The sequence below is a fragment of the Blennius ocellaris genome, assembly GCF_963422515.1.
Source record: "Blennius ocellaris genome assembly, chromosome: 20".
NCBI classification, from domain to species: Eukaryota; Metazoa; Chordata; class Actinopteri; order Blenniiformes; family Blenniidae; genus Blennius; species Blennius ocellaris.
In genome coordinates, this window is record NC_137669.1 from 3358070 (window position 1) to 3381349 (window position 23280).

The 23280-nt window shown below is 42.2% G+C and overlaps 1 protein-coding gene across 2 annotated transcripts in view; it reads left to right on the forward strand.

Moving 5' to 3' along the window:
* Positions 1 to 23280, forward strand: part of trappc9 (trafficking protein particle complex subunit 9) — a 270086-nt gene that overhangs the window by 186225 nt on the left and 60581 nt on the right. For both annotated transcript variants that reach the window (XM_080515759.1, XM_080515760.1), the window contains one exon: positions 1307 to 1398. In XM_080515759.1, the coding sequence (XP_080371885.1) occupies positions 1307 to 1398 (92 nt within the window). The remainder of the gene's footprint in view (positions 1 to 1306; positions 1399 to 23280) is intronic.

Below are 23280 nucleotides of genomic sequence, written 5' to 3' on the forward strand. Positions count from 1 at the left end.
ACTTTTGAATAACATATTTGATGTTTGGTTCAGTCAATATCAACTGGTCTTACAATTTGTCCTGGTGACCCGTCCCTCCAAAGAGAGGACACCTGTCTTCAGGGGACACTTGGCCTTGGATTTTAGGACGTCCCTCCATCACAGGTTTTCCTGTACTACTGTTGCTTACAGAACCTTAATGCAGCCCGGGGTGTAAAAATAAGCAGCTCTTTCTCTCAGTAACCCAAACGAATCGCAACTCAGTAATTCAGTAATTAGCTTTAGATTTAAATATACATTTCTGCAACTGGAGATCATCCCAAAGACTAAAAAAAACAAAAGGAACAGTTACAGTGTGAGGACTGTCAATAGTAATTATAAGTAATTGTCCCTACAGTGGACGAGTCGTTGGCAGCACCAGAAGTTGTGGGTTAAATTGCTCATTTCCCTGAGGCTGCCTCTGTGGGCTTTACAGGATTTGGGTGCAACTAGAAGCTGGCTGAAGGCGTAAGAAGTGAGAAGAACAAAACCCTGGTGAAATTGTACAAAGTTTGGAACGCTTGGAAAGTTACGAAATGAGACCAGAAAATAACTTTTAAGTGTGAAAATCTGACACCGGTTGAAATATAGAAGAGAGAAAGTCTTAATCAAACTGCTTTTCTGTTTATTTACTTGCTTGCTCTGGGTCACTTTGTACTTGCACTCATTTATCATAACCTTTTTTATATAGTTCACCCTCTGATACCAAAACGCTGTCTCCCCACGAGCTGCTTTCACAAAGCCGAATGCTTTATTTACACCCTCCGTAAGTGGATATCTCACATTTATACCTGCTAAAAAGAGATAAAACAAAGACATTAATCCTAGCTCCAGACGGCTCAAATATCCTTTCCACTTTTCTACTGTGCCTCATTTTAAGTGTGATGCTCTCTTACTGTTCCATTGTTTGAGATAAACATACCTAATCTATCGTTCAGTAAAGGTTTCCCAAAAGCATCGGAAAATATATTAGAGAAACGGTTGTTTGCTGATAACTTTTCATATGTAACTGGTGCTATCGGCCTAAAGTGTTTGTCTTGTATTTCTTCAACAGTTCATTTATTATTATCAAAATTGATATCAGAACTATAATAGACACAATATTGTTTTTCACATGTACGCAGATGATACGTCACAGTTTCTCCGCTTTTGGACTTATCGATACATCCTCTATCTTCCTCGTGGCATTCGTTGATTTAACTGCCAAATGTTCTCTAAAAGTCTTCCACGCTGAATTATGCTGGAAGTGCGTCCGAGCTTTCCATGCCGTTGTCCTTAACAACAGCCACCCGTCCCTGCAGCGCCGAGGAGAGGCCAGTGTGGAGGGCGTCCTCAACCAGCTGGTCCTGGAGCACCTGCAGCTGGCTCCTCTGCAGTGGGGTGAGTCCCTTATTCTCAAATTGCTTGATGCACTTATGTGTCCGTGCCTTCACCTGTCAAGTGCTGTCTGAACCCACCAGTACTGGTCTCAAGCTATGTTTTCTATTTGCATTCATAATGTTCTTCAAGCCTGTTGTTGGAGCAGTGTGGACGGGCAGCTTGGGAGAACGCCCGAGTCACCGGGTACGCAAGGCGTTTGTAGGAGCGCTCTCCGGTCGCACCATCTGTGATCATCCTCTGAAATCACTTTTGATTTACTGCGCTTGTTTGTTTTCCGAGACTCCCGGCCTCGTGTCGGGTACTGCCAGCGTTTTGATTAGTCAGCTGGGGCTGTCCTGCCTTCGCAAAAGAGAGAAGCAATCTGCGACACATTACATCAAGCATGGAAATGTAAGAATCCATTGAGACAGAAATAGAGGAAGGATGGGGGAGGGGGATCAGAAGCAAACACTTAACCAGATTCACAGTTCTCCAGATATTTTGACACTCACTTCATTCACTGAAATATCATTCAGAAGAAAAAAGGCTTTGCAAAGATATTGAAATCACATCCATCTGCAGCCTCAATGTCCACCATGTTTGCAACACAGCGCAAGTTTTTTTTTTTCTCCTTGCTGTCTTCATTTCTGCAGCAGTCGTTCTGTAGTTCAGGCTTCAGGCTCTTTCTTGCAGGGCTTGTTGATTGTGGGGCCCAATAATTTGCCTCAGTCCATTAGAATGTCTTTATCGCGGTTTCCAAGACTATCCCAGACTCAATTATGGGTATAGTTCGACCATTTCCCCCCCGTGTTTGAAATAATTTGTCCGGTCGGAAGCTTTTAATGTTGTTGCTCTGTAATTCTGTGCCGTAGATGAGTGGAGCCGTATTTGTCAGATATTTTGGGTGGACTTGTGTTTAATTCCTGTAAAGTTAATGGGAATGGCTGCGTGGTTCATTTTACTTCTCCGGCCAATTCGGGGCAGCGATGATCAGGATGCCATCCACCTTGTTGGCAAAATGACCGGGATGCTTCTCCAATGTTCACCTGGTACCAAACATTGGCTTGTTTGGTAGAATGTGTTTGTGTTGTAGCACATTGATCCTTGGGCTTTCGTTTTGAGGAAGGATTGCTGATCCAGATCATCACTTTGAAACTTCTCCGCCGTGTTTCATATCAGTAAATCACATTTCATTGATAACCATGTTTCTGTTAATCATGAAAAATCAACCATCAGCACTCCTGATCATCCAAACCTTTGAACATCTTCTGGTCGAATCTGCCGACCTTTCTCAAAATGTCTTTCCGAAATGAACCTTGAATGTTCGAGAATGCCCGACGGATGGTGCGCTCGCGACTTCTGCTGGAAATCATGCACAAAAAAAAACATGGTAGAAACCAGAGAATTTATTGTGAAAATACTATGTTTAACTGTGGCTCCCTGAGTAAGAACTTTGGCACCTGGCATGTATAGTTAGTTATCATGATGGGTTAAATTACGCGTTTCTTTTCTTCAAATAAAGGTAAAACTGTTTTTTGCACCTGTAAGCAACTTTCCTACTACCTTCCAATTCTATCTATATAAGTTGCTCTGCAGTGTCACATCATTAGGTTGCATATGGATCCACGTCATATTTAGATCATCAAGATTAACTTTAAAGATATTGTTGCTCAGTCTACTTTCTCCTTTTGCCTTTGCTCTGGGTGAACTGCTCATCCCGAATTATTTTTAAAATGTGTGTGGAAAAGATTTTTGGAAAACATGATTTTGTCCACATTAATGAAATTGGTTGCTGCCTCCATGCTTGTTATTGTTATATGAAGATGACACCACAGTATTTAGTTGACAGCGAATTGGCTTTCCAATCGCTGGAATGACCACAGATGAAATTCTCTGAACTGTCCATAAAATCTGTCATGATGATGCACTCCTGCATTAAAGGAAATTGATCACAGTAAATTATACTAAAACCTGGAATGCTACGTTAGTTAGCTTGATGCTGTTGGACATTGAATTTAGTTTTAAAACGCTTAACCAAATGAGAATAGTTATGGAAAAGCTTATATATATTATACACTGAATTGTCCTTGAATTCCTCTAAGTCAGAAGTGTCCAACTTATTTTAGTACAGACGCCACACACTCAACGGGCCGACCCTCTGTTATTGTGCCTTAATAACCTTTCAATTTCAGGATTAAACTTTTTCTTTTTTTGTGCTTCAGAGAATATGTGGTCAAAATGTCTTTATTTTTAAAGAAATTACTGCAGAAAATAACTGAGAAGCAACATAATATATTATCCATTATACAGTGGAACGTCCAAACTCACCTCGACAGCATGGCTTTGAGGCTAATGCTCGTGATTAGTAACGCTTTAACAACGTACTGGTTTTCTCAGAGTCCATTATGTTACACCACATTAAGACATTGGCAAGAAGGCATTTTCCATCAAAAATACAACTTGGAAAAAAAATGTCAGTCACATTTGAACTAATTTTCTTGCTCCCAGTTTAATCCTGTCATATAATTGAATTTTATGCCATTACTCCGCAACTATAATATCAGCGAATCTGGAAGTACATTTTTATTCATTTTTGAAGTATTATTGCAAACATTATTGTGAAATCCACTTCATCGGTTAGTAAAATCATCTATGGGAAGTGGCTGCTGAAAGACAATCTCTTCATGCCATTTGTCCATAAGAAATCAAATGTTTATTATCAATTATGACCAAGCTGATGTGAAATAGCAGCATGAGATTTGCAAACTGTTTTTGCTCTTCCTAATAGTTTTAATGAGCACAGTAAAAACACACACTTCATATCAAGCGCATCACCGTTACCCCAAGTACATTTTCAGGGGCATTAAAGTGCAGCTTATGTGTCAGTGTTTCTGGGGAGTCGTTCCCTTCCTGGTCGGTGGCAGATCATCCAAACAGGAGAATAATATTCTGTGGCGTGACCAGTGATGCTGGTAACGCGTTACTCTCATGTGACCACTTTTTCTCAGTGACAAGTAATCTAACGCAGTGTTTTTCACCCTTTTTGAGCCAAGGCACACTTTTTTGTTTGGAAAAATCTGGAGGCACACCACCACCAGAAAATGTTAAAATGTGAAACTCTGTAGCCTCTATTAACAATATAAAGTCATTCTCATCAACGTTTTATCAACAGGACTCAAATAAATACAGAAAAAAGTATTTCCCAATTTCTTTTTTTTATTTTTACTCCCTCAGTGTGAAACCTGGACCTGATGGATGAAGAGCTGAGATCCTGGTGAACATTCTTCCTTTTCAAAAGCTTCTCCATCACTGTCACTGACACAGTACTTTGATACAAGATGGTAGCAGGAGGTGGAGATTAACCACACTGACTCTTTCAGTTTCAATTTCACCTGCAAAGTTCTGTGCTGCCATCTATTGGCGAAGAGTATTTATACATGATTGCTCTTCAACACACTGCTCTCACAGCTGACAGCGGCTGTAATAGCAAATGATTTTCAGAAAAAAATGTGAAATTGGATCATTTCCCACGGCACACCGGACTAGATCTCGCGGAAACACCAGTGTGCCGCGGCACAGTGGATGAAAAACACTGGTCTAACGCATTACTATTTCCAAACCAGTAATCACATTAAAGTTACTTCTCCAAGTCACTGTGTGTTAATATTGCAGCGTCCCACAGGAGGTTTTTTGTTTGTAAAGCCGCTTTACTATTAAACAGAACCGGGCCGCTCCTCCGTTCTCCTCCGTTCTCCTCCGTTCTCCTCCAAACACAGGCAGTTTTCCAACCGTGCTCTGCACACTCACCTGACCCGCCCCCTTCTCCACTCTCGCCCAATCACAGGCCAACGAGTTCTAACGGTGCGTTCAGGTGACACAAAAGAACACAACAAGAATGGAACAAACAAACAGAATCAATAAACCTTGTCACGGTAACAAGAACACAGCTGCAGAGATGTGACACTATTTTTGTCATTTTCTTGAGTAAAATGATATATTGGCAGGAAGCTACACCCGTTTTTTATCAACCAATCAATCAGTCATGCAACAACAGACTACAACTGCATCGCTGGGTAAATAAATACCAGTGATAGTAAAAATGGGATATTAAAAGCGTGAGTCAGATATAAATACAACAAAGAATGAAGGTTAAAATAAGTATAAACATGGTGCAGGAGGCAGGGATCAGCAGAGTCTTTTCATTTTCATGTTGAGACGATGGGGGGGGTCTTGTCGGCAGCTGCTGAAAGTAACTACAAATTTAACTTAGTTAATTAAACTAAGTTACTTTTAAAATGAATAACTAGTAATCAGTAACTTTCTCAAGGTAACTGTGGCAACAGCGGTCGGCTGAGCGAAGCAGCTCGGGTGGCTTGAGCAGGGACAGCACAGAGATCAATTATTGACAGGAGCCGTCTGTCCAGGAGGAAGGAGGAAGTCACACGTGTTCAAAGTAAAGGCCCACGAGCGTTTCAGTACATGCTGTGAAAACACATCTGAAAGAGGGACCGTGTGTGTGTGTGTGTGTGTGTGTGTGTGTGTGTGTGTGTGTGTGTGTGTGTGTGTGTGTGTGTGTGTGTGTGTGTGTGTGTGTGTGTGTGTTTATGAGTGGATCAGTGAACAGCACAAGTCACACAAGCGTCTCCTGTAGCAGCCGACCACTCGAGGACGTCCTCCAGCACCACGACACGTCCAACACCCAGTTGACAGGAAGAGATTACATTCCCCAATCACTGTCATTTTATAGCTTTTCCTCCCCCCCCCCCCACTTTTCCACCTTTAGAGGAAAATGTACTTGTTCTTGCTCTGAATTCAATCGAGCGCTTCTTTTTTAAAAGCAGCCCGGCAGTCTTTCCATCTTGCAGAAGTTTAAAAGCCTCTTTTGGATTAGATCCAGTAGGACATCCTGTCATTTCCAACAGGATAAGTTGAAATGGGAATAAAACACGGGGTATTCCACGTTGAATGGACTGATTTTATATATATTTTCCAAACTCGTCACTTTGGATGGCTTCATGATCATGTTACAAGAGACGAAAGGCCAAGTGCAAAGGGAAAACTCTCATTATGTTGTGGATGTCATACGTGGAGACGTTTACACCTCCTGCTGATTGAATGCCTCACCCCAGCCCTTCCCCGTGTTTAGGAATCCTTGGGTAAAGACGCTGAACCCCAAGATGCCATCAACGCCTTTTGTGGCAGCTGTCGCCATTGATATGTGATCCTATGAGCTCATGAACGTCTCTGTTTGTGTAGAAGCACATTGAGAATACTGCACCATATTATTATGTCCATTTACAGTTTCTGTGGGTACTTGTCATACCTGGAGATGGATTCCTTGGTAAAGTGGGTCTTTTTTTTCCCAGTCCCACTATGGCTGGTTGAAGTTCTAGTTGTGAACGGCTCTAAACACCAGGACAGCTGTCCTCATTGATGGTTTGAGTTGATGTGTGACTGAATGGGACCTGTCGTGTCTAATACGAGGAGACTGCTAAAAGGGGACATTTGTCGTATAAGTAAAGTCCATTAAACAAATTACCCCGCCTTTCCAACATTTTGGCTTGGACTGGCTCCAGACTCCCTGGTATGTATAAAGCTTTTATGGATGATGGATGGTTTGGTAAACTCGGAGCAAACAATAGCCCAACAAAATATTCAACGAGTCAACAGTGGTACTGCTGCTATTTATAAATACTCTGGCCTGAGGGGGCACACAGCAAAGAGCCTGGGACGTTACAGCATCAATGCCTCTTTACAATTCACTACCATGGAAAGCCATGAATATTTGATGGAAATTGCCAGAATCCTGTGCTGTTGTGTTTTTTTCATTATTATTATTATTATTATTATTATTTTTGAACTAGGGAGCAAACACAAACCATTAGTAAATGATTCCAATATTACCACAGCTGCAATAAAGTAAGATCATATCTGATGAAATCCATAATTACAAATAAACAATGCAGTACTTTTTTTTTTTTAATCAGTGGCGTGTTCTTTAGCTGCTGCGTTTGCTGTTGATTTTCATTGATAAAGTTCAGAGAAAGGACCTTGGAAGCGGATTACTTGTATGTGCATGCGGCCGGCCTTTCTCGAGGAAGAAGAAGAGGAATGTGTTCGACATCACCACAAACACAGAGGAGGAGGCTTGTATTGTTTCTATGCTGTCTAGTGTGACTCCCTCTGTCATTTTGTCACACTTTTTTGGACATAATTTATTTATTTATTTTTTTTTATGATTTCACAGAAGCTAAAAGTGTTTCCCAAAGCCTGTTAAGTTTGTTTTTATGACTGTGTTTGGATAGAGTATAAATGTGGTGCGGTGGGCTCAATATACCAGGCTGAGTCACAGCCTCGTTTATTCACAGAGAGGCTTTATAGGCATGGGTAAACCTCCAAAACGTTTCCAAACACACCTACAATCCCCGCCAGTGATTCTAGTTTGGATAGATATTATACGAGAACGAACACAGGAGAGGTTCCCTCTGAGTTCGGGTGCTCCTAGCAGTCATTTAATTTTACGCTTCAGCAATCTGTCATTCTGTCACAGATCCTGAAAAACAAGCCATGCTAAACTGGCTGCAGATTCCATAGTGGTGTGGAAATAAAAGTCGGTGGCGCACGTTTTTACAAACAGTTTAAATGTCAGCCGAGACGAGATTCTCAGCTATTGTTTTTTTGGGGTTTTTTTTCTGCAGGGCTGATGGCTGACTGGTTTAATTATCTGTGACAAAGTTTTATTGCCCTCTCGGAAACTATAAGGGGCACTTGTCATCCTGGGAATTGGAGAACTCAGATAGTTGTGGGACCCTACAATTTCTGACTGGAAACATTTTAGCCCGCTCCGATCGAACCAGAGGGTTGCTTATCCCCGCTCTAATAGACTGTATAATAAATGGCACGTTGTTCAAGTTGAACAGCAGGGTGACCTATTTGGCTGATAATGAAAAGGACACGAACTGTGTTTAAAGACCCAACAGATATTATTACCTACGAATCCTTCAGTAATCACTGAAAATGTACTTTGGAAATTGGATAAGATGTGTCCACACATCCATTCATATTTCATTCCTGCAAAGTATGAGAATGGAGCCTTTCTGAGCTGATATAGTGCAGCTCTTCCGGGTATACAACACCATTTTTAAGTAAAAAACACAAAACTGTCTGTTTATACGGCAACAGTGCTAAAAGCCACTGAAAAAGAAACTTTTTGAAAACACTGTGACTGTGTCTCCCTGTTAATGGGCCCAAATGAGCCTCATAAGGTTAAACTACCACAGCACACTACAACTGGGGGTGGCTGTATCAGGTTTATCTTGCGCAGAGGAAATAATAAGTTGAAATAAATAAATACGTTTAGCGCAGCACCTTCAGTGTCTTGTTAGTTTCCGTTTCACACTTTCCACAATTCCTTCCTCACACCACAGCAGTTATAGAGCAGTTATAACACCAGAACAGCTGGCATTGTGTATTTCCTGTACCTTCCAGCCTGGCATTGTGTAAATACTCCCATTGATTATGGCTCCTCAGCTGTCAATCTGATTAAAAAACAAAGCACCTCGTGATGGGAGTCCCTGTGTCAACTTAATGGAGTGTTGCTGAATAAACAGTGAACAGGCCAATGGAGACGCAGCTCTGCAAGGGCGTGACGCCGTCATGGCATTTTACAATACTGTGCTAACAAATAGCATGACCCCCCCTTGACAACATGACACAATTGAGATGATGGTGCCATTTCTTTCTAATGCTAGTGATGCTAAGTTTTACAGTCAATAGGAACAAATAATCAGTGTTGTAGCCAAAGTTTGACTGCAATTTACAGAATCCATAGGAAAAAAAGGATAAATTCAGAGAAAAGTAGAGGTGGACTTATTTGTAGGCTGTAACTGGTCCATTAATATGAACTTGTGATTTTACATGTTGTTCCTGTGAAGCGGCAGACAGGCTTTGATTTGCCTGATGAGCTCTGTAACCAAGCAGAGAAGTGGAAAACAGCCCGCCTGCATGTGGACTTTGCCCCCTGTCCCCCTCATCGCCACCTCCGATTTCTTCTTCTCCCATTCTCAGTCCGCCACCAGGAACCCATCTCAATGGAATACAAATTCACCCATGAATGGAAAGACAAATGTTTAGCCGAGCAGAGAGATGGAAAGAGGAGGAGGCGGCCGCGAAAGGCGGAGAGATAATTTAATAAAGCTGCACTTCTGAACCGCGGCACCACTGAATCTTTTCCACACGCAGATGGACATTTGGAGTCGTCACAGACGGCAGCTTCCCGCCACGTACACACAACACACAGAGCGCGCCTTGTGGAATAATATCCCTCTAAGGCTCTGTCAGGTGCTCCGTTGACGAATGGCGCTGCCAGACGGCTCCGGACTCACCCAGCGGCGCCAGAGTCCGCCCCGCTGTGACGGCGGTGAGGATCTGAAGCGGGGCTGGAGAGGGCCACGTGTGCGGCCGTAATGAAAGAGAAGTGTTCCAACTGCACATGTAGCGGCTATTATGTCACATCTGTGAGCGCATACGCTCCAAGCTGCTCGGCGCACAGCGGTGTGGCGACGATCGGCCCTCCGGGAGGCGGCCGTAAGCCTCCCTTAAGCCCGTCTTACTGTAGATCAGTCCGGTCCGCCAGGAAGCTCCTGCGAAGGCAAACGTGTCGACTTGCTGTTGTGCACACCCATACTTTAATTTTAAACATGCTGAGAAGGCGCCAAACGTCAGCCCTGCGGGATCCCGCTGACCTGTACAGCGTAATCCTGGTGGCCGCTGCTAAAAATTGGAATTCAGTCAAACATGCCCCACAAGTGCACGCAGATTGTTTACGGCCAACGTCTTCACGTGGAGATCAAAAGAAGAAATGCAAATGGGTGGTGAATTCAAAACTACATGTGATACCATTGTTCATCTCACTCTGGCCCTCATTTTGCTTCATAACATCTCTTCAGATCTTCCCTAAAAGCCTCGTTTTAACGGGTTTTGATTGATCAGAGAGCCGACGTCAGCTTGTGATCTCAGCAGTCTGACCTTTGACCTTTGACCTGTCGAAGTCACTTAACTTGAACTTGTAGCCCAATTTACACCACAATGTTTTCATGTGAAAACAGAAAAAAAAGTGTTGCATTCTGGGTGTCCGTTTACACGACAATGGTGCTCGGAGCCCCCGAAAACGCAACTTTTGAAAATGGTGGAACTCAAGGTGGAACTTTTTCTAAACGCGAGAAACTCCGTCTCCGTGGAAACGGGGAAAATGCACATTCTCAGCAATGCTGATGCAACTTTTAGGAAAACGCTGCCACTGTCCATGTGGCCTATGGCCTTAATAACTGGTTTTACTGCACATGCACGAGTCGTGTTTATAGCGTATTGTCGAGGGAAGCATCGATCCACGTTTTTCACTTCTGATCTGATCCTGATACCTGCATTTGGATATCTGCCGATAACGATACTATTCTCATACCAGAGCTCTGTTTGCTTTAATATTATTATTATTATTATTATTATTGTTGATTTTATATGAGGCTGTAATAAACACCTCTCTATAGTAACGTATGAAATGTAGGAATGTTTGTATGTTTTCTCTCAAAAGACAACTTGAGGTTAGTAGAAGGTGAGAAAAGGAAGCTGTACAAAGTATTTTTGTTCAATTTGGACAATGTGGGGGTCTGAGTGACGTCATCATCTCATAATAAACTAGTTCTATCTTTAAAATCTCAGAATCACTTTATTTATTCCTGGAGGAATTCTTTAGCAACGCAGCACAAACTGTAATTTTTCCAGCTCTCATGCTACAGAAATGATTGGGACTATTTTCAGGGAGTTTAGCGTGGAGGAGGACGCAGCATCACAGAGGTGTGAATTGCCTGCTACCGCAGAAGAGCTGCTTTTTATTGTTTTGGTACCACAGTCAGTGCTGTTCTCCTGGAGAGCTGCAGTTTTAAAACAGTGACGTCTGGTGGCAGAGCGACGCCTCGCTGTACTGCGGCTTTGCAAACATCCACATTGGTGCTTTGTAGGGATGCTCGATATTGGCTTTTCTATCGATATCCGATATTCCGATATTGTCCAACTCTTAATTTCCGATACCGATATCACCGATACCGATATATGCTGGCTTTTTACATCAAAACTGTTGGGTAACAACAACATAAAATATCTCCTACTGTGGAATTAACACATTGTGCCTAATTTTATTGTGATGCCCCACTGGATGCATATGTGAATCAAACATGGCTTTCCAAATGTACACACTGAGAAAAATAAGAGAACAACAACTTAAATTATGGAAAAAAGTGCCATATTTATTTAGTGTTAGAGAGAAACCTCAACAACAAACTCAACAACACCACAGACAATATTAAAAAAAGGAAGAGGCATATCTGCAGTCCATTAGTTGTAAAGTCAATGAATGAATAACTGGACATAACTTGTCAAATAATAGACTCAAACTGGGCTCAATCTCTTAAATAGTGTAAATATAAACAAGAAAGGCACAGAAATGCTCACAAAATTAAAACAGCCCTCCTTTAAAGTGCAACAAAAACAAAGACTGAAGTTGACTCGTCCAAATAACTGGTCTATTTCTTTTTCCATGTCCTCATGTGTAAGAGGGAGATTGTTCTGTATGAATACAAGCATCTCAGCATCTCAGCAATGTCTGAGATTTCTCTTCTCTCAATGATGTGAGCAACAGTGCTGAACACTGGTTCCCTGTCAACACTGGTGCAGGGTGCAGTCAGGTACTGGTACCAGTGCTGAACACTGGTTCACCGTCAACACTGGTGCAGGGTGCAGTCAGGTACTGGTACCAGTGCTGAACACTGGTTCACCGTCAACACTGGTGCAGGGTGCAGTCAGGTACTGGTACCAGTGCTGAACACTGGTTCACTGTCAACACTGGTGCAGGGTGCAGTCAGGTACTGGTACCAGTGCTGAACACTGGTTCACCGTCAACACTGGTGCAGGGTGCAGTCAGGTACTGGTACCAGTGCTGAACACTGGTTCACCGTCAACACTGGTGCAGGGTGCAGTCAGGTACTGGTACCAGTGCTGAACACTGGTTCACCGTCAACACTGGTGCAGGGTGCAGTCAGGTACTGGTACCAGTGCTGAACACTGGTTCACCGTCAACACTGGTGCAGGGTGCAGTCAGGTACTGGTACCAGTGCTGAACACTGGTTCACCGTCAACACTGGTGCAGGGTGCAGTCAGGTACTGGTACCAGTGCTGAACACTGGTTCACTGTCAACACTGGTGCAGGGTGCAGTCAGGTACTGGTACCAGTGCTGAACACTGGTTCACTGTCAACACTGGTGCAGGGTGCAGTCAGGTACTGGTACCAGTGCTGAACAGTGGTTCACTGTCAACACTGGTGCAGGGTGCAGTCAGGTACTGGTACCAGTGCTGAACACTGGTTCACCGTCAACACTGGTGCAGGGTGCAGTCAGGTACTGGTCCAGCAGGGAAGAGGGCCTGGTTGAGCCTCCAGTCCTCCACGGACATTTCATTCACCGAATGTTTATGTGCACCGAAATTTAAGTGCAGCTAAATTTAAAGTCATTGTCAAACAGTCTGTTGTTGAAGTCTGTTGTTTTTGATTCTTCAAAGTAAGCACTAAATGGTGTGTGTGACATTTCATTAGAAATATGAATTACGGTGCAAAAGAACATCCGAGATCCTCCTAAGCCGTCACCAGAGGCCTGTGTAAAGGCAAACTCATGCTATTTCCCCAAACTGTGTCCTGATGTAGTTTGTATACAGTGTTTTCAGTAACTGTGGTTATTGCTGGTGTTTTCTTTTATTGGTGCGGCCCTAGCATATTAAAATAAATAATAAAAATATTTATCTGTAGCAATGTTTCATCTGGATTTAGAAGTACCCCCTCGGGGCGCTCTCTAAGTATCAGGCGAAGATTCTTTTATTTTTCCATTCCTGCCGGAACATAAGCACAGACACACATTCCCACCTCACACCAAGCACCTGTCGGAGGCTGAAGAGGCTGCGGGTGTGGCTCATTGAAGCTGACTGATGGGTGCTATGAGGAGCCCGAGGGCTGATTTATCCGTTTTCCAGCTCTTGGCCGGGCTGTCGGTCCACCGTCTTGAGGGTCCCCTCGTGAACACATTAGGAAGGAGAGCACGCCTTTCGCAGAAAGGACTCCGGGGCTGATTTACCAAAGTGGCTCAGGAGACAAACTTAAACTAATCTCGCTTTATTAATACCCTCGGGGAAATTTCTTGTTCCGCTTTTACCCATCCTATTTCTTGGATGCGGCGGGCAGCCACACTAGGGTACTCCAGGGAGCTGATCGGGGTCAAGGGTCATGCTCAGGGACCCCCGGTGGAGACCCGTCCACCGTGGGAATCAACTCACAAAGTCCTGAAGCCTGGTCCACTTCTCCAGCCTCCAGACAGGACGTTCTAAAACCTTTTTCCCAAAGATTTACCAATTGTAAACTCAGGCGACCCCCTCCCCACAATGCCCTGTACGATTACAAGAACCCACATGGAAAGAACCTATATGAGGATATATGTACATATATGAAACCTATATGCAGCATATATGCACATATATGACAATATATGCTGCATATATATTGTCATATACATGCACATGTATTGTATGTACATATATGCACATGTATGTACATAAAATGTAGGAAAACGGCCAATTTTATATATGCCACATATATTCAAAACCTATATCAAAACCTATATTAAAACATGTATGTTTATATAGGTTCTTTCCATGTGGGAAAAATGGCTTTTACTGCATTTTTTTGTTTGTTATATTGTTTATTTGATTGACAGAACAAATACTAATTACTCCTTATATTTTGTAATGATGCGTTCCTTTCCCCTGAGGAAAAGCTCTTTGGGTTGACCCTCCGTCTGGGGGGGTGTTCTGGTCTGGTGTCACTTCAGCTTGAAGTTTCAAACTTTCATTCACAAGTTTTTTCAACACAAATGATTTATTCAGTTCCAATTGTGTTCACTACTTCTAAGAAGCCAAATCTCTATCTAACGTTCTTGGTGCCCTCTGTTGTTTTCATTTTTCACTTGATTGGTCCGTCTCTTCATCTTGACTCTTGGCCATTCCTTTTCTTACTTTGCAGACTGACCTCTGCAGACAGGCCGTTCACACAAACACATCCTGTATCCTTGAGATGTTTTAAACTGGCCAAGACATCTGATGATCTGCCTCGAGTGAGTCGATCTGACAGGAATCTGCAGATGGAGGGTACCTGATTAACTTACCACAAGCTTGAATATTTCCACACCAAAGTATTGAACATAGCATTATAAAGGAGGCCGAGCATTAAAAACAAGTATTTATCTACTTGGGTTGGATCATCGTCTCGTAGCACCACAGCTCTCCGTGAGTCTATCTACTCCATGATTGTCCAGCTCACCGTTTCCTTTTCGTTGTGGTCTCATGTGGACCTCTAGTTAGCATGCTCAACAGGCTTGAACTGTGCATTTATGGGGCATTTATCATGGCTCCAGAACAATCCGCGCTGTCACTTCGGGGCAAGCCATGGACATAAATCAAAACTCCTCCGGCCTGCCAGAGATAGCGCGTCGCGCACTCACCCGTACGTTCAGACCGGCGTGTTGGCGAGGAGGCAGGAACGACGGGGGGAAGAGTTGAGTTAAAACAGAGAAGCAGTGGGAGTTAAAGGCATGCAGGAGATTAGATTGGAGACGAGTCATCACTGGGTCGGGATGGTGGATCAATGTGCCGACAGAAGATGTTTTTGGTCAAAACTGAGCCAAATAATTTATGAGCTGATTCATACTGAAATCAATCTTGAATTTGTAAATGAAGTCTATTGAAAGTATCACACCGAGCCTTGTTTGTGCCATTTTCTACCCTCAACATTTTCCACATGTATTTTCAACTTCAATCTATTTCTCCCCTCTCACCTTCTATCAAATAAAACCACCTCCTTTAATGATTTCTTGGGAGGAAACAAGAGTATCCCCAGCGGCTGCCTTTTCATCCCTGAAAGACGGATTACCTGACATTTCTAAATGCAAGCGAGTCCAGCCTCTGGTCTCATTGTGAGCTTTTCCCAGGCCTCCTAAAGCAGGAGGATATTGTGACACAGCTGTTTGGGCTGCTGGGGAACACAGCAATGTGTTATTACACTTTGCTCTGCACCATCTATCCTCAGCCGTGGGGAAACACAAACAGTGTTCCTGATGGAAGACACTGATCTCCATCCACATGCATGAGCCACTGACACGACGTTTGTGAGATGTTGTATATTGAAAACCCTAAACTTTGTTTTAAAGTTAAACGTCCACGTAATAGTTATTTTTGTTACCCAGAATCATTTATTTTGGGAGACAAATATGGGAACATATTTATTTATCTTGGGTTTATGACAAGTAAACCTATGTACGTTAAGACACTCTGCTTTATGTAGAGTGTCTCTGCATGTCTCACTTTATTGACTCTTACCACATTTTTTTCTCGCTAAACTTCTCTTTAGTAACTTTTGCTGAATGTAGTGATAAAATTATAATTTTTGCTTATGTATGATCCAAAAAAAAATGTCCTGCTTAAGCGACAACATTTCAAATGAAAACAAATTCTTTAGTTTTTTTGAGAAAAGTTTTGCGTTTACACTGCAACGCTTTGAAAATGATGTCCGTTCACACGGCAATGTTTTTAGGATGAAAGCTGAAAGTAAAGAAAGCGCACACACACACACACACACACACATGCAGGCAGAGAATAATAATATATAAACATTAAGAACCACATCCTTGTCGAGGCCTTTTTGGTAGCAATTGTCAATATTTGACAAGAGGTAAGTGTCCTTTCAATGAGTTCATCAGGTAGAAGGCCCAGATATACAGTGTCTGGATCCATGGGTGCTTTTCGGTTCAGAGTTTTATCTATTATTTGAATGTTACACACCCAAAATGCATTGAAAGCTCTGCTTTTTAAGGGTTAATGAACTTCATGCCGCTGATAGGTGGGTGAGGCGTTCAGGTGCATCACGTAACTCCGATATTTCTTTTTCTTTTTTTCCTTTTTAAATTTGATGGGTGAGGCTTATATTCCGGTGTGCTCAATAGTCTGGAAATCCCAGTATATCAAACTCCAGGGTGATTTAAAAATTTGTTTTAAGTATTTTAATTTGACAATGACATAGGAAGTCATGTCATCTTTCTATAAATTGCACTATAGGCGTGTTTGTGTTGTGCTGAAGCCAGTTTATGGCTGCAGTCATCCAAAGTCTACATAAAAGCTGAGAAATTATGTCATATACTTTACTACTTGAGGCCCAGAGTGTCACGGTGATAGTCGCGAAGGTTCTTGAAGTTGTTGCACATCGTTGCTACACATAAAATCTGATTACAACTAACAAAAAGGAAGGGACTCATCAAATATAATGAGTTGCGTTGGTTTCAAGTGCACTCTCCTTATGAATGTCACAAGCCTCTTCTTTCAGCCAATTCTCTGGTGCGCGCTGCCAACCTTTAGATTCAGACGGCTGAAGAGCTCAGAGCTGCTCAGCCGTTGTCTTTCACCCAACGCTATTTCAAATCAAACCATATTGTCTCTTGCAGTTTGGTTTCAGAACACTTTCACCTGCAATAACCACTGTCCATTCCTACGAAATAATCAGTTTTAGTGTTGGGCCACTAGTGGGTGCTGTTGCACCAAACACATGTGGACATACTCAAATGTGCATTATAAGATCTGAATTCATTGCAGCAGAGACAAATCAAAATCATATGAAAATCATCAATGTCAAATTATATGCGACATTTGCAGACTTTTATAGCACAAATATTTCGAAATAAGACGACTGAGCTAATTTGAGAAGACTGCTGGTTTCTGCCTGTCGAACTCAATAATATTTTAAAGCAAAGACTCAAATTCAACCAAATGTGGGTGAATGTGGTTAAAACTATTGAAGACTTTAGGCTATGACAATTTACACAGTATATAATATAATATAATATAATATAATATAACATAATATAATTTAATATAATATAATGTAGTATAATATAATATAGCATAGTATAATATAATATAATATAATATTAATAAATATATTAATGTTCATCTCCTTCCACGTATGTCTTCCACATATGCAGAACTATTGTGTGTGTGTGTGTGTGCGTGCGTGCGTGCGTGCGTGCGTGCGTGTGTGTGTGTTGTGCAGTCGCAGCACTTCTTCTGTCTCCAGAGTTTTCATATAGTAGTTTTTTAGTGTCTCTGAGCACCGTCGTCATCTTCCAGGGCCCCGAACTGCAACAACCGTTTTCCCTTTTCATTTCAAAACATGCTGTAAACAGGCCTTGGATATCTGCCAAATCTTCCTCTGTGTCTGACATTGGTTGGACATGGCAAAGACGAGCGTCGCTGCACAACATCATCTGTAGATATCCGTCCCCCTCGGTGACCTTCCTCCGACTCATCGTCTAATCTGTTCCTGAATGAGTGGAGCCGTGGGATTCCTGACAGCAAACTGTGTGAAGTCTGCTTCATGAGGCTAGCAGACTAATCAATGAAGCTCAGGGAAGAATTGTCTTTTTTTCCATTCAGAAATGTGTCAAAGGAACTGTGATGTCTGTGAATGGGAGGCACCTGGGTGACTGACTGCTATGCTAAGGATTGCACTGTTGCTGCAGGAGTCAGAATGGGTTCAGCTACAGACGACTTCCGTCCAGTTCCTCATTTTCTGCGGGGCAGGTTTTTTATCTGGAACTGCAGCATTATTCCTCGTGTTTTGCTTTGTCTGTCTTTGCTGACAGCTTCCGAAGTCCCATCACTGCCCGTCTTTAACCTTTTTCTGACACCGCTATACATCTTTGTCTGTGCAGCTTGCTAAGAAGCAGGCGATCCATCATGGTTGGACTGTATCGGCCAGTGAGTGATTCGGGGGCGCAGCAGCCTCCGTGTCAAGCCTGCAGCGGCTTGACACTTCTTTTCTTCTCTCCTCGATGAACTCATTCTGCCCGGCAGGTTTCCTGGTCCCGACACATGCCGGACAGTTGCTTGAGCAGAGTAACAGAGTAACACCTACTGAGAACTGGTGTTACTCTGTTGTTACCTCAGAACACCTACTGTACCGCCGGAGCGTCATTGTAGTGTTGTCGTCCAACAGCAGGGGTTTTTTGAAAGTAAAAAAACGTTCTACCACTGGAAGGGCAAACACATTCTAGTTCAGGGGCCACAACGTCATCCTGGATGGGCATGACTGGTCAAACAGTGCCATCATAACCATTAAATCATGTGATAATGTGTTTTGAAAAAGCGAATTACTCCAGAAAATGACTGATATCTCAACATAAAGCCAACACTTTGCTGTCAGGGGTCAATTTGCCATTCTTAACTACTTTTGCCTCTATATTTCATCATTAATAAGTGTTTAACTTGAATACTTGGTATCTTTTTTTCCAGCACAATCTCACCTATGTTGCAATTATTTAGTCATTTTGAAATACTGGCTGAACACACTGGACCTAAAACTACAAAAAAATACAACACTTCATTGGGAAAAAGTAATTTTTTTTTATATAGAGAGCCACAAACGTGTGTAATGAAACATTTTCACAACTTAGAAAGTAATCCAATTACACTATGTACAAACTAATGCACAAATGTATCCAAAAAACACCTTTATATGCAACGGCATTTTTGTACAAAACCAAGATGTGCACTTTCATATAAAAAGATCATTTTGCATTCTTACAGCAGCCAATATTCTTATCATAGTTGATTTGGTGTGGAACAGGTACCAAACACATTTCACTGCAGGGGGTGGGGGCGCAGGGAGACAGACTGCAGGGGGAGCCGTCCTTTTTTTTTGTTTGTTTTTGTTTTACCAATCGCTTTTCAGGCCTGTCAACGACATTTAAAAACTGGTTCAAAGCTCAAACTTCTGACTTTGCGACAAGTTGAAATGGGGTCTGACTGTGGCTGATGCTTCCCGATGTGTTTTTGCTCCTCTTAAAAACATGTGTTTTAAAAAAATCGATGTTTTCTTTGAAATTTCTACAAGTTGCTTGGTGGTTTGGCTGAACTGGAGCCCCTTGCGGGACACCAACCTTGTGTTGGACACCCCCGCTCTATAGCGTTCTCACTATATCAAGTGTCACGACTTTGCTTCCTTTCATGCCTAATCGGATCTCATAAAAACGTGAACATGTCGCTAAACAGATTAAAAAAAAACAAAAAAAAACCGTTGCTGACTAACACATAGCTGCCATTGATGACCTGGATCAACGGTGCACGCTGGGACCGCCATCGTTGTCGGGACCGAAGCTCGGCAGCGCCAGAGATCAATGGAAGCGGTGCTGGCAGACAACATGATTAATCAATCTGAACGATGAATGTTGCCTCTCGGCGCGACACGCTGACTGCCATCATTAGCTGTTGGCCTAATTGTCACTCATTATCAGCTCTCATAGCTGTCAGCAAGGGCGCAGCCACCGCATTCACAACAGGAATATTAATAACATCTAAGTGTCCCAGCAGACAGTGGCTCAATTGATGCAGTCAAACAGCCCAGAAACTGAATGTCCAATTTGAGTTGAACTGATCTGATTAAACACTATTTATTAATCAAGCCGGTTCGCGAGGGCGTCAGGTAACATTTTATTGGATGGAAAAGGTTTCGTTAATGCATTAAGGCAACAGGTTTCTACATTTCTTGGTGTTTAATTCTTGAAATGCCTTACCTCATGCTGATTAAAAAGTTTGACATACAAAGACTCGATACAATTTTGGGAATGACTCATTATAAAAAGAGACAGAATACAGGCATTGATGCTTGATTTCCCAGAACTGTGATAATAAGGTTTCTAATTTCAGTGTCGCATCAACAGTCGTACTTCATGGAAATTGAATCATGACATCAGGCTGGTTTTAAAGACCAGTGGCTGTTAGACTGTGCCAATAGTCAGGTTGCTTACGTTTTGAGCATGAGGCCAAAGCCAGTGGCACCAGTGTTCTTTCTCCCGAGAGGACTGCTCATTCAGCATCTTCTCCTCGAGTCTGGCTCTGGAAAAGATGAAACTCCAAATGGTTTTTCTTCTCACTCATCCAAATGAACCTTTGTCATTAACGAGAAGATTAAAACCGCTGTCAACGATGATGCATGTCTTTAGTTGTAAAATAGAGTTACTGGTAAATAACCCTCAGGTAAACATGGGGCTGGCCAAAGGACTCAATTTAATCCATTTATCAAACATTTAACTGAAACATTTTTATTTTGCAAATAAGACTTTTTTTGCCGCCAGTTTTTCAGCGTTTTACACGTTCCATTCTACCGTTCCTTGTGGGCTTCCCCAGTTTGCTTAAACCTGGATAAAGCATGGATTTGTTGAATGACTGAGCCTCATTCACTTTTTATTTTTGAGATTATTATTTTTTATATGCTTTTTAGCTCTGAGGACAAGCACAGCAATAAAATTGCATTTTTGACAATATATCTGATGGCTGCAATCATTTTTAAGTGCATTGAGAAAAAATTATCCAAAATGGAATTGAAACTGGAATTTTTCTTTAAATTATATATATAATTGGGGTTTTTTTTAGGCCAAATGGCCCAGCCCAAGGTAAACTTGTGATTTTCTACTTGTGGTGAGCGCCGGGGTTTGGATGACAATGTGTACACTTGAATGAGAGGTGTGACACTGCACTGTAAAGGCTGATCCATGTGAGGGCGTCCTGACTGGTGAGGGTGATTAAAAAGAAATCTCCTGACGGTTGCAGAGCTGGGGGAAGTAATTGGTTTGAGGGCTGTGATAAATCGATCACCGGGACTCGTATGTAGCCCTCACTATCGTCACACTCGGGACCGTGTATTCCCCATCTTCCCCATTATGGAGCTGGAGCTGACCTGGCCGGCTGTGTACATTGATGCTGTTTTTAACTGATGTGTTTTCCCCACCAACACTAATCAGTTGTAGATGTAGGGATTATGATCAAGTGATGAGACCATTATTGTTCCAACCATACGCAAATACAGTTGAGTTTTTTACACACTTGATGAAATCCAATCAATCTACCTACTCTAATTGGATATCTTGAAAATGTATTTGCTCTCTACGTAGCCAAAACTCGATCTACACATGTTAGTTAAGACAGAGGTGTCAAATTCATTTTAGCTGAGGGGCAACATCCACCTAACCTGACCTCTGGAGGCCCAACAAGTCAAGCATAACACATTAAACTGCAGATATGGACAAATGCAAAGTATTTCCTTCTTTTGATTCTTTTGTAACTGCAAGAATTTGCCAGTTTATTCTGAAATATACATATTAAAGCTATTATATTTGCAAAAAACCCCACAATATCTGTATCTGGATATCATATTTTTTATTCAGGATTAAAACAATTTGTCATCATCTGGAATTTTTTTTTGAGTTTAAGTGTTTATAATATCACTTCACATAAATTGGACACCTTTATTGTGAAAGGCGTTGTGTTGTGTGACCTCCACAGACGCATTAATTAATTCTGACCAAGGGCGGTTTTGAATGTCATTTTTGACAATCTAGTGTTTTTAGATCAGCCTCTGTCAGTTTTCATATTTATACTTAAAAAAAAAAAAAGATCACATGGTGGGCCGGATTAGATCCTGTGGCGGGCCACTTCTGGCCCCCGGGCCACATGTTGGACACCCCGAGTTAAGACATTCGACCCTGCAGATCCAAGGTGTTCAAACTTCACCACCTTTGACAGTCTTTGGTCATCTGTCAAATACCATTTTCTCATTATTTTGTTAAGGAGATCCCTTCGGTAAGATATTGTTACAACTCAGAAGTCCAATAGAGTGATTGAAAAAGTTTCTTATATGGGCCGTATCCCATTATAATTCTTGCCACCTAAAAATGGCCAGTGGGCTCTGCTTGAGAATTTGAAGCAGACCTCCACAACTGCTCATCTGTCTCTTTTTAAGGACTCCAACTTTAAAGTAGGTTTGTTTTTGTAGTAGGTATTCATTGTGGCGTTTTAGGCAAATCTGAGTCATGAAAGGAAGTTGGGCGCCTTTTTTTAGTAGCAAACTCAGTCGAGAAAACAACAACTTTAAAACCACTGACCTAAAGTTTTACTAGTATCAAAAATGTTAGCGGCTGGCTTTTCTTCCCTCATACATCATTATTTCTTCAGCTATTCAATGTCTCCGCTCTCTTTCTAATGCGATCAGTGGTTTTCTCCACATATGTCAATGATATCGCCTCTTTTTGAGACTCTCCAGTTGAAAATCAGAAGCCAAGGATAAACCCCACAGTTTCAAGTGCAAACGTCGTTTTAGCATTTTCTTTTCAGAAAAAGCTTTCAAACAACATTTTCCGCCGTTTCTATGGCAGTGATTCCAAAACGTTGCTTTTCAGTGGGCCCGAGCACCGTCGTCGTGTAAACGGACACCGAAAACATCTTCTGTTGTCACATGGAAACAGTGTCGTATAAACTGGGCCTAATTATTGGGGTAATACTCAGCGGTACAAATCCCTGCCCAGAAATATCCTCCTTGACCTTTCAAGACACTCCGACCACACACACACACACATGATCGCACACAAAAAAAACAAGCCTGCATGTAGTGTGTTCTTCGCAGCTAATTCGCTTTGTGTCCTCCTGTTATCCAGCCTTTTCTCCTGCTCTTTTGTCTGGACCAGGCATTCTTCTACCCACCTGGTATTTAAAGACAATCACGGCGCAGCTTGTAATTAAGCTCCAGGATCCCACTTGCTGCTCTATTTTCACCACTGACTTTGTCTGCAAACACAATACCAGAAGACTTGTTGGGAGCTGCGGCCCTCACAAGCGCAAGCAGTGACTACTTGTAGCAGGTGGCCGGTCTTTTAATGTCAGAAAGATTAGACAGCAGGGGACGGCTTCTGTTTGTTCTGCTGAATCACACGG